The sequence below is a fragment of the Rhopilema esculentum genome, chromosome 20 (genome assembly GCF_057945365.1).
Source record: "Rhopilema esculentum isolate cy_ngs chromosome 20, ASM5794536v1, whole genome shotgun sequence".
Lineage (NCBI taxonomy): Eukaryota > Metazoa > Cnidaria > Scyphozoa > Rhizostomeae > Rhizostomatidae > Rhopilema > Rhopilema esculentum.
Genome location: NC_142834.1, coordinates 9007459 through 9020186, shown reverse-complemented (window position 1 = coordinate 9020186; position 12728 = coordinate 9007459). Strand labels below are relative to the sequence as shown.

At 34.6% G+C, this 12728-nt stretch overlaps 1 protein-coding gene across 1 annotated transcript in view; it reads right to left on the bottom strand.

Annotated features, from left to right (window-relative positions):
• Positions 1-4828: 4828 nt before the first annotated feature.
• LOC135687033 (uncharacterized) overlaps positions 4829-12728 on the bottom strand; it is a 34582-nt gene continuing 26682 nt past the window's right edge. The window contains exons 18-27 of the mRNA XM_089114663.1: positions 12526-12579; positions 10925-10991; positions 10077-10164; positions 9118-9311; positions 8527-8587; positions 7312-7463; positions 6575-6701; positions 6276-6365; positions 5648-5777; positions 4829-4988 (exon numbers count right to left, since the gene is read on the bottom strand). Of these exons, the coding sequence (XP_088970789.1) occupies positions 4964-4988; positions 5648-5777; positions 6276-6365; positions 6575-6701; positions 7312-7463; positions 8527-8587; positions 9118-9311; positions 10077-10164; positions 10925-10991; positions 12526-12579 (988 nt within the window). The 3' untranslated portion in view covers positions 4829-4963. The remainder of the gene's footprint in view (positions 4989-5647; positions 5778-6275; positions 6366-6574; positions 6702-7311; positions 7464-8526; positions 8588-9117; positions 9312-10076; positions 10165-10924; positions 10992-12525; positions 12580-12728) is intronic.

The window sequence follows — 12728 nt, the reverse complement described above, 5'->3', positions numbered from 1 at the left end:
TTTTTCTATCAAAAGATGGTGAATATAAACGCAGTTTGTCTGACAGACTGACAAATCAAGAGCTGAAAATGAAGTCTCTGATGGTCATGATTATGATTATGATGAGAATTAGAACAACGATGTTATCGCATTGTCTAGTTTGGATTCTCAAAAATCTCAGCCCAATAGCTTTCGTCGAGACAATGACTCTTCTTTATTGAAATTCAGTCGATAAAAATTCGTAAAAATATTTCTTCCAAATTTTATAAAGACGAATCTTTTTGTGGTTAATGCATTCACTTTTAATGATATTTTTTGTGAAAACTATTTCTGAAACGATATAGGAGAGACAGAAACTGGGAAAATCGTTATCATGTTTACAATGCGGTGCTGCCGAGCACCATTCGAAGTTTCTATTTTCTTATATCATCTCGTTGTTCTCTTTGTACGTAGGACGCACAACCCAAAGATTGGGGGATAGGATGAAACAGCATGTTCCTTCCAACATAAGAAACAAAACTGCCCGTCAAAGAGAATAGCCTCCTCGATTTTGTAGGTCTAGCAGCACTGTTAAAACAAGTGATTCTGCCATCTTTTAGACAACCTAGATTGTGCAAAACTCTAAAATGACGACATGTTTTGGATAATTGACAGAGCCCGGTCGTCCTTCCATCTAGCAGTTTTGGAATCGATCTACATACAAACGAAAAAGCCACTATTGTGTAGACAGAAGGAGTTCGTTTTTTCTCTTGGACTCCAGTGGTAATTTTTCTTTAGGCACGCGGCACTGATTGGTCAACTATACCGGTCTTGTGCTTGGGTTTTTCTGATTGGCCTATTTCGATCCACAACTGGGTATATATTTTTCATCGTGTTTTTTCGGACACTTATTCTGACGTTTTATGATCTGAGGAGTGTCAGACGAAAAAGCTTTTAGTTAATATGTTGTAAAATGTTTGCTTTTTCAAGGCAATTTTCTAGTTCTGTACTGCCAAAAAACTATATCATCTCCTTATTTCCTTGACATTTTTATTGAACACTTAATTACTTGTCCTAATATCTTAAATGCAAGTCCAAAAACTTAAATGTAAGACTTAAACAAGGAAACTTAAAGAGTCTTTGATAACGTTTAAAATATACAGCGGAGATGCTGCTTATAAAGCATTCAAAATAAAGGTGATCTTACAGTCAAAGTTAAAAAGGGTTGATCCATTGTTCATCAATCTTTTTATAAACTAGCAGTAAAATTAAAACAAATCATACAAAGTGAATAATTAAATATTATTTACCTAGGATATATATATCAAAATTTGAAATGCTATGTTTGTAAGATCAACACACGTCGTTAAAAGGTAGTCACGGGCCATAGCTCAGATGGAAGGGCGGACTTGAAACGGGCAGCGAAAGGATACGGGAGATTTTGAAAAAAACGCGATCCTGTCAGTCTTTCAATGTCGTTGATTGAGGCTGTGTAGAAAAGCATCTGTTTCTTCCAGTCCCTTAGCTGCAAGAGGGAAAAGAGCAAATATGATCAAAATGAGGAGAGAGAAAATGAGACTGATTTCATCATTTCAATTACAAAAATTTGTGTCGGATGATTATTTGTGAAGATTGTTTTGCATCAGGCTGAATGATATTTCAGAAAAACTGCCGACGGTTTTGAGCTACTTCAAATTTTACTTGGAACACCAGGCAGTTTCAATCTAATTTATATACTACTTCTTCAAAAAAGATTGATAGATTGTGAAAAAATTATCCCGGCGCCATGCAAATCGACTTTTTAACCTTGCATGTCACTTTTTAACCTCCCATGTCATTTTTTAAACTTGCATGTCACTTTTTAAACTTGCATGTCACTTTTTAAACTTGCATGTCCCTTTTTAAACTTACATGTCTCTTTTGAAACTTGCATGTCTCTTTTTCAACTTGCATGTCCCTTTTTAACCTTGCATGTCATTTTTTAAACTTGCATGTCATTTTTTAAACTTGCATGTCACTTTTTAAACTTCCATGTCATTTTTTAAACTTGCACGTCACTTTTTAAACTTCCATGTCACTTTTTAAACTTGCATGTCTCTTTTTAAACTTGCATGTCATTTTTTAAACTTGCATGTCACTTTTTAAACTTGCATGTCATTTTTTAAACTTGCAAGTCATTTTTTAAACTTGCATGTCATTTTTTAAACTTGCATGTCACTTTTTAAACTTCCATGTCATTTTTTAAACTTGCACGTCACTTTTTAAACTTCCATGTCACTTTTTAAACTTGCATGTCACTTTTTAAACTTGCATGTCATTTTTTAAACTTGCATGTCACTTTTTAAACTTGCATGTCATTTTTTAAACTTGCAAGTCATTTTTTAAACTTGCATGTCATTTTTTAAACTTGCATGTCACTTTTTAAACTTCCATATCACTTTTTAAACTTGCATGTCTCTTTTTAAACTTGCATGTCATTTTTTAAACTTGCATTTCACTTTTTAAACTTGCATGTCACTTTTTAAACTTGCATGTCTCTTTTTAAACTTGCATGTCATTTTTTAAACTTGCAAGTCATTTTTTAAACTTGCATGTCTCTTTCTAAACTTGCATGTCACTTTCTAAACTTGCATGTCACTTTTTAAACTTGCATGTCTCTTTTTAAACTTGCATGTCATTTTTTAAACTTGCATGTCACTTTTTAAACTTGCATGTCACTTTTTAAACTTGCATGTCTCTTTTTAAACTTGCATGTCATTTTTTAAACTTGCATGTCTCTTTTTAAACTTGCATGTCTCTTTTTAAACTTGCATGTCTCTTTTTAAACTTGCATGTCACTTTTTAAACTTGCATGTCATTTTTTAAACTTGCATGTCATTTTTTAAACTTGCATGTCTCTTTTGAAACTTGCATGTCACTTTTTAAACTTGCATGTCATTTTTTAAACTTGCATGTCTCTTTTTAAACTTGCATGTCATTTTTTAAACTTGCATGTCAATTTTTAAACTTGCATGTCATTTTTTAAACTTGCATGTCACTTTTTAAACTTGCATGTCACTTTTTAAACATGCATGTCGCTTTTTAAACTTGCATGTCATTTTTTAAACTTGCATGTCACTTTTTAAACTTGCATGTCTCTTTTTAAACTTGCATGTCTCTTTTTAAACTTGCATGTCATTTTTTAAACTTGCAAGTCATTTTTTAAACTTGCATGTCATTTTTTAAACTTGCATGTCTCTTTTGAAACTTGCATGTCACTTTTTAAACTTGCATGTCTCTTTTTAAACTTGCATGTCTCTTTTTTAACTTGCATGTCATTTTTTAAACTTGCATGTCTCTTTTTAAACTTGCATGTCATTTTTTAAACTTGCAAGTCATTTTTTAAACTTGCATGTCTCTTTCTAAACTTGCATGTCACTTTCTAAACTTGCATGTCACTTTTTAAACTTGCATGTCTCTTTTTAAACTTGCATGTCATTTTTTAAACTTGCATGTCACTTTTTAAACTTGCATGTCACTTTTTAAACTTGCATGTCTCTTTTTAAACTTGCATGTCATTTTTTAAACTTGCATGTCACTTTTTAAACTTGCATGTCTCTTTTTAAACTTGCATGTCTCTTTTTAAACTTGCATGTCACTTTTTAAACTTGCATGTCATTTTTTAAACTTGCATGTCATTTTTTAAACTTGCATGTCTCTTTCGAAACTTGAATGTCACTTTTTAAACTTGCATGTCATTTTTTAAACTTGCATGTCTCTTTTTAAACTTGCATGTCATTTTTTAAACTTGCATGTCAATTTTTAAACTTGCATGTCTCTTTTTAAACTTGCATGTCTCTTTTTAAACTTGCATGTCATTTTTTAAACTTGCAAGTCATTTTTTAAACTTGCATGTCATTTTTTAAACTTGCATGTCACTTTTTAAACTTGCATGTCTCTTTTTAAACTTGCATGTCTCTTTTTAAACTTGCATGTCATTTTTTTAACTTGCATGTCATTTTTTAAACTTGCATGTCTCTTTTTAAACTTGCATGTCATTTTTTAAACTTGCATGTCAATTTTTAAACTTGCATGTCTCTTTTTAAACTTGCATGTCTCTTTTTTAACTTGCATGTCATTTTTTAAACTTGCATGTCTCTTTTTAAACTTGCATGTCATTTTTTAAACTTGCATGTCACTTTTTAAACTTGCATGTCTCTTTTTAAACTTGCATGTCTCTTTTTAAACTTGCATGTCACTTTTTAAACTTGCATGTCATTTTTTAAACTTGCATGTCATTTTTTAAACTTGCATGTCACTTTTTAAACTTGCATGTCTCTTTTTAAACTTGCATGTCTCTTTTTAAACTTGCATGTCACTTTTTAAACTTGCATGTCACTTTTTAAACTTGCATGTCTCTTTTGAAACTTGCATGTCACTTTTTAAACTTGCATGTCTCTTTTTAAACTTGCATGTCTCTTTTTAAACTTGCATGTCACTTTTTAAACTTGCATGTCACTTTTTAAACTTGCATGTCTCTTTTTAAACTTGCATGTCTCTTTTTAAACTTGCATGTCACTTTTTAAACTTGCATGTCTCTTTTTAAACTTGCATGTCATTTTTCAAACTTGCATGCCACCTTTTAAACTTACATGTCTCCTTTTAAACTTGCATGTCATTTTTTAAACTTGCATGTCACTTTTTAAACTTGCATGTCTCTTTTTAAGAAGCAGCAAAGTCAGTAATAATAAGCGTTGCAAAACATCCACTAGTGATCGTAGCCTTTAAAACCCTCAAATGATTAGACTTGGTTTGATAACAATGCTAGCATATGACGAAACGAGGCTAGCATCACTTTGTGATTACATGCTAGCATTTGACTTACCTGGCATCCTTTTTCTTCGTTGTGTGGAAATACGAACGACATAGCCTTCAAAGTCCCACCGCAGCCTGGAGTGGCCGATTCTGTCGTATTGCTTACGTCACACCTTACAATAATCTTGTAGAAATGCGTTGGTATAGCCACTCAATTTTTCTTGTCATGTGTCCACCTTCACAATATAGACAGTTATTTTTAAAAACAACACTACGATGCAACTGCTATTACAGCCTGGAATAGGTTCATCTGTCCTTCGGCCAATGGCAAAAAACCTCGAAAACTCTTCTACACACAGGTAAGGATTAGTAGCACGGGTATAGCAGTTGAATTTACACGAAACAATTCAATACTGTAAGAAATGAATCAGGTTTGCACAATCAATAAACAATTATTATTGCGTATCTTGGGTAAATGTTTGTGCTGATCATTTTTCATAAAACGCTATCGGCATCATCACAGTACTTTTTGATCAGCAGACAGTTGTTCCTTTAGCATTTTAAGCGTGGTTTTGATAGCACTGTATACAAAAACTTTGCGTAAAAAGACTTACAGCAAATATACCAAATCCTTACAGTTATGGCTATACACTAAATATTAAAAAGTCAAAAAGTCATTAGGATGGGTACACGTGTATCGAATTTGACGGAAGCAGCCACATAAACAGAACCACTCAGCTCAAAAAATTGCACAATATGAGAGCCAAAGTTTTCTTTCAGAAATACGGTAGCAATAAATACGAAACATTGGATAGGAAGCAATCTGAATCAAGTCTAATATGTCATTACAAAATCAGCACCTAGTCTCGGCATTTATCCATATATGTAAAATTACCTTTTAGTCTGCTCATCTTTGTCTCGAAATCCATCATTGTCAGCGTCAAAAATTGACCCAGAAATGACGTACACAGAACCATATTTCATCGCCCAGTCGCGGAAAACAGACTCTGCTTGATACCAAAGACCTGTAAAAGTTCTTATTATGAAACATCTGTGAAACATTCCAGCAAATACTTTAGCATAAATAGCAATCGAGAAAGGATTAGCTCTACAGGAAAATAATTGAATTTACTCGTTCGGAGTATATCAGATGAATCATCTTATGGAGAATATATGTTTATCATATGGATTGGTAATATTCACAAAATTCTAGGAACCTATCTTTGCTTCAAATTCATTTTATTGGCTATCAAGGAGACCGATTGATCTATACATGAAATTGCAGAATAAACATGCCATGACGTGTTGAAAACTTATATTTCCATCATGCCTATTTCAAATTTTTTGCTCTTTTTCTTTTAAAGTGTAACGAAAAAGTTTTCTTGAAATGTGTATTCTTTTGTATCTGTTCTCCTCACATTAATTTCTGAAAGGTTTTATATATCGATTGATGGTCCTGTGAGTAAACTATACAATTGACATAGCCACAAAACTTAAGTATGACCAAAATTAACATGGCTCACCAGGTCTCCGGTTGAAGTATCTGCTTTGAGGTACAATGTTACTGAGTACATAGGTATCTTGTGCTGCGAAACGGTCAAAATTGAAATCACCTGTGAACAAGAATTGTATTAATCAGGGGGTGTGAACGAGCTGAGCCTGTAAAAGTAGACCACAGCAATGTTCTTTTAGCATTTTGAAACATTTCTGAATTATGTTACAAAGAGAAAACAACTAACTATTAGACAATTATATCTCAGTAGTAGGTACACAAAAATGAGGCAATGAGTAAATTTCAAAATACATGAATTCAATGTATTACCACTTGGAGCCATGTGTCCTCGATCGTATCCAGAACGAGAATAGTCGGAGCACATCGCAGACTGCTGACGAGTAAGACGAAGATCTCTTCGGAAACAGTCCATTCTTTTAATATTGATGGACAATTGCTGGAGGAAGACATGTCAATCATTAAGTTTCTACTTTGCAGTACACCTTATCAGTAGCATGAAAATGTGGTAGCAAAAAGAAACTTGCTACTAGAAGCTTTCGTCAAGGTTATTTACAAAATAACAAGTTACAAAATTGCACAGAAAAGTAGAACTTCAAAGATTAAAAGATTAATTTTCTAAAAAATATTGAGACTTAAAAATGGTGAAAAATAAGAACCAATCAAGAATAATGGTCTAGTTTCCTACAATTTTTATAGGAGGGAGAAAGTTAAAAACAAAGAGGAATGTTAGGCCTTGAATCACAAACCTTTTATAGACTATCGAGGCTCAGCAAAAATTAGGTTTTTCTTATAAAAATTAGGTTTTTATATACTATCTATTTCATTTTAATATCTATAAAACATTTTGTTCGAAAGTCATTGACAGGTTTAGATTTCAAGTAGAGAATTCCTTTATATTAAGGCCTACTTCAAATATTCTTAAACATTAACATTAATTACAAGAAGCATATACTCTAGTTAAATGTGATACCCTCGACAACATGATACGTTATTCAAATAATTTAGAAAAGTACACTGTAATATTGTTGACATTTTGTAATATGTACCTTTGCGGTCATTTTGTAAGCAACCCAAAGTGGTACATGCAAATAGCCGCTATAACCAATGACATAATGTCTCTGGGTCAAAACGCAGCCTTGCTTCCCAGCACCACCTTGAGGAATTCCCAGGGGCAAATGCGTCTCCAGTGCTTTTTGAACTACAAGAAACAGATTAAGACAATAACGCAATAATGAACAATTCCAAATAAGATGTTTAAAATATTCCGTAAGTGGCCTTCTAATAACCAAGACAAGATTCCCGGGTTTATATATGTCAATACATTCAACCTTTTCTGAACATCCTAATTTATTTTTACGTAAGCGTAGTAACGGGGGGGGGGGGGGCATTGGGCAAAGTACCTCCCCTACTTTTCAGAAACAGAGATAAAGTTTCATTTGCAGCTCACGATTCGACCCTTTTTTGCCAACATGTACCTCTTTCACTTTTGAAATGCTTCATACCTCTATGTGTTCATCGGTCGGGGGGAAGGGGTAACTAAGCCTAATTTTGGACGGGGACGCGCCATTTTAGTTAAAAATTTGACCTATAATTCCGCACATGTCTGAAAAAATGTGACGAATAATTTTGCGAACATGATGAAAACTATACCTATAGTTCCGCAATGCAAATAGCATTTTGAAAGCACAACAAAATCGTCCAAAAAAATTTGTATGTCCTTTGCCCCGAAATCTCAACATTACACAAATTTCGTACTTTCATTTCTAACTGGACATTCATTTTGTTAATGCTAAACCTCCCTCCTAATAGCTTTGCAATATTTTGCAAAAATGGTACCCATAATTCTGCGTGTTTCTTCAAATGGTACTCGTATTTCCGCACATCTTCCAAAAGAAGATACCGATAATTACGCACTTTTTAGGAAAAAGGTACCCCTAAGTAATGGCATGTCCCCACAACTTCAAATATGTTGATGTACCTCCGAGATGCACTCCTAGCATTACTTTTAAATTCTTGCATCTAAAATATTGCAGCTAAACTGCTAAACCATTAAAACTTTGGCTTTACGTCACCTAAATCTCTGGCAAATAATCATAATTGGTAGAAACCAATGGGTTATTTGATTTAAAAGTTCTTTGATTTAAAATCACCCGAAACGTGAGCAACGTATTGCAAGGACTCGGAGTAGCACAAAAAACTGAAAATTAGCTTAATGACTTGAGCCATCGAGAGCCATCCAAAGAGAGATGAAATATAGTTACTTTCGGTATTCGATAGGTCCAGGTTTTTCCGATAGACTGTTTGATTCCAATATATTGTATTCTAGGAAACAAGAAACAAAATGGGAAAAATTTAAAATATATTTCTAGATTTAGAATATTTATAATTCAGGGGGAAAGATTGTGTTGTTAAGGGCGCAACTAAGACTCACAAAGTGGGAATATGAAAGGCCCAAATAACATGTCATTTTGATCACAAGGTAATATGTGAACTCGAGCCTAAGCTTTGATTTTGGTGAAATATTCCTTACTCGGGGAAACTATACAACAGAACAGTAGATCGAAGTTAAACTTTTCCAGACCAAAAAGACTCTCCAAGGTTATATCGGCTCGGCCAATATGATTCCCAGACCAAGTGACTCTGATTGGATCAGTATAATCCCAAAGTGACCAACCTCATTTGCAATCTCTTTCAAACAATGGCAAGCGAAAAAGCTTGCCTGTCTCTCCGGGCGATATACAAAACTTGAAGCTCTGATTTCCCAAAGGCAAGAAAACTTTTGATTGATGATCAGGAAGCAAAACTTTTAAATTCATAAAATAACTTACATTACATTTTATTATTTTACTTACATGACAGTAGTAGCAAGCGCATTTGCTGCAACCCAGTCTGGCTTCGGTGTAATTTTTTGGAAATTTGCAGTCCATTGTAAAATTGTTACCATCACCGGCAGTGGCTTGCTTCACAGCTTTCAAGGGATTTTTGAGGAAATATGATAAGCTGCCTGATGTGCCGTTGTTTGCTGCGGGCTTCAACCGAAGAATTTCTGTTTCAAATAATGAAAGGGAATGCCAATGAATACAGAGACATGATGGATTTTGATAAAGACAGGATCAGTAGCATTGGCAAGATCTTAATTGCAAGGTACTGTCACCGGTGAAAAAGGTATCAAAATTATCACACTCTTATATTAGCTTCTAGGGTATTCCAGACAAGTAATAGCCAATAGCTGACCCATCTTGATTGTTCTTACTGCAAAGTTTGGGGTTTAAAAAGACCCCTTTTTGTTGCTGTTATTGTGAAAGTTTTCAGGTCCGAAATAGACAAGATATATTAAATTAAAAAGATCTCAAACGTGCGATGCAGCAAGCGTTTTAAAGAAGCTTTTGAGAAGGGTATGATAATGATTTTTGACCCATTAATTACGCTATCAATCAAGACCCATTTTTATGCCCCCTACCCTTTGAGATCATCCCAGGTGGGTTGGTTGGTGTATAGATATTGTGCAAAAGGAATCCTCGATTCTAATCTTCAATATATGAGTATGATACGCTCACTTCGACCATAAATAATTCAAAGTGCAAGTAATATTTTATTATGAAAAGAAGGCTTCAGTGATAGGTTTCTAAGATAGCGAAAAACAAAACCAGTATAAGGCAACATTTAGTATATTTTTAGATGAAGTAACCACAAAATACTTCTTCAACAAACGCCAGTTCGTATCTCAACCCAACATTGTTAGTGACAGCCAATAAGTTGTGTCTGAAATGAACCTTAAATTCATTCCAATAAAAAGAAAACATAGCCTCACCTGCCATGAGGTTATATATTTCTATATTCGAAAACTCGTCAGCCAAAATTCCCTGCTTGAAAGACGGTCCATTTGCGACAAAAATGGCCTGAAATACCATAAACACATTACAGGAAACGTTTGAATTGTTTTATGCACATAGACAAAATCTAAATGGCAGAGCATTGGCGTAATATTCAGAATAAAATAATGGAAAAATTTGAAACAATTTCTAAGGGAGTGTTTTGAAAGGGGTTTGGGTCTCTGCATCCAACGCTCTGTTTGGCTAAAGTCAGGCCAGGCTCCACCTGCTACTGATGCCATGTAAACCTGTTACTACCTGTATAATAGTCGTGTAGCTCAGCACTGGCTCTCTCTTAGCATCTCTGATGAGGAATGTTGCTAGCAATCTAGCAGGATTAGGTACAAGACCGTCAAAGTGCGGAGGAGCTCCTCTGTGAGCCAACAGCCAGCTAGCTAGAGACAGTGTCTCAATAAAACACCTCGAAAGAAGGTCAGAAGGAAACCACATTCACCTTACTTTTCCCGGAAAATTCATGAAACACATTCGGATAAACAACTCATAATAATGGCTTGGTGGCAAAACCAACCTTTCAAAACGAGGGAAACTCGTTATGATAATATGATCAACCCTGGCACGCTGACCCTGGGTGGCGAGAGTTATCCCCGTGAGATCCTTTTATTGAAAAAAATGAAATATCACGGGCAGCATGCTGAAAAAGCACCAGGTGAATTGTGTCAAAGGCTTTTGCAATCAAGCGAAAAATACAACGTGGAAGCTACACATATTGCACGAAAAAGCCTTTGAAGATTAATTCTGTTTTAGGAAAACGTAAATAAAAACTTACGGACATCAAGGGATCAATGTTGTCATAACCGTGTTGGCCGACTGACTCATTAGTACAGGAACCAGTTCTGCAAGATAAATTGTTACCAAGATGAAAACAGAAGATTCTCAACAGTTATCGTCAACCCTATAAGGCGGTCGCGAGATCACTTTGAAAAATTTGTTTAAGAAGTTGGACTCTACGATGATACAAAGACATCGCAGATCACAGATGAATAGAGGTGGTTACAATCTAGGCTTACGCTTTCAAGAGAGTCATATTGTCATCAACTTAAAGCTAGAGTTCGTATCAGATGGTATCTCGTCACGCTGGATAATACTACTAGCAATCATCCGTCCACCTCCAAAACTAGTCTACAACTGCCATCTGCCAATCAAATAGTTTTGTCAACATCATAATGTCAATTAAAGAAAGCAATTTTATATGAGATACTTTTATAATAGGGGGTGGTCTCTCCTCGATTAGTCTAACTACTGAGAGAGCTCCTCCTGTAAGTAATTCCCTCCATACAATCTATCTTGTGTCTATGTTTAGTATTGGTATATTGTATTAATTTCTTGTATTTTAGATGTATGCTTGTCTTGTTATTGATAAATTTTATGTAGTGGAATTTAAAAATGAAAACTGAACTGAACTGAACAATATTCACGATCCAAAAGGATTATCAATTTCAACACAGCTTCGTGTTGGACTCAGCAAACTGAATTTTCATATATTGAAACATAACTCCAGTGACACTTTAAATCCTTTGTGCCCGATAAATGATGGTATTGAGGATACGGAACATTTTTTGTTGCTCTGCCATGCTTATGGCATGGATAGACGTGATCTTTTCAGCAGTGTGGATGCGCTATTGCGACCCCATGGATTGGTAAACCTTTCTAATAAAGATTTACTCGAAATCGTTCTGTATGGTAACGGAAAATCGTCTTTTGAATCCAATACGAAAATTTTCGACGCAACCTTGAGATTTAGATAAGGTGTTGTTGAAAACCTCCTGACTTGTGTTTTATGTGTGTTTTGCTACTTTATGTAATTGTTATTTGTATTATGTAATATTTAATATTTAGATGTATAAATTAGTGTTGAGTTGTTCTATTAAATGTTATGGTCGCAGGGTTGCTATGTATTAACATGCTCCCTGCGGCATCGTCCTGTAACTTTTGTTCGGATGAAAAAAATGAAAATATGGTATTGTTGCTGCAATCTAATTCGTTAGGGTTTCGTTTTTAGTTTGCTCGTGAAATAATCAGACATTAAGGATTGAAGAATTGCTTCCGCCTTTAATATCTTGATAAGCATTATCATAGACAGTGGCGTCGCTTGACCTTCCAGACTAGAAGGTGTAATGTCATCAGTAATAAAATTTAACGAGGAATACATGGATGAAGAAAATGTAGATGAAATTTCACCTGCCGATCGACGATTTCCCGACAAGCATTTTGTAGACCAACTGAAGAATTACCGACCAACTGATTTTTGTTGTGTGTATTTGGGGTGTCACACCCCCTACATCCCCGCTAGCTACGCTCCTGATAATAAACAGCCAATGAAAAAGGGTTCCTACTACAGTATGATAACTAGAAAAAGGAATGAATTACCTTGGGTATACTGTCCAGCCAACATCTGGAACAACAATAATATCCCCAATGCGCCTAGAAAATGTCACGTTATCTGAATATTTAAGTGTCCCATGCAAGGAATATAAACAATGGTCAAGCCAAAATAAGCAGCTGAGAAACTGTTGCTACAAAGCAAAATATTGCTGATCTTGCTTTACATATTAAAATAAAAAGCAGTATAC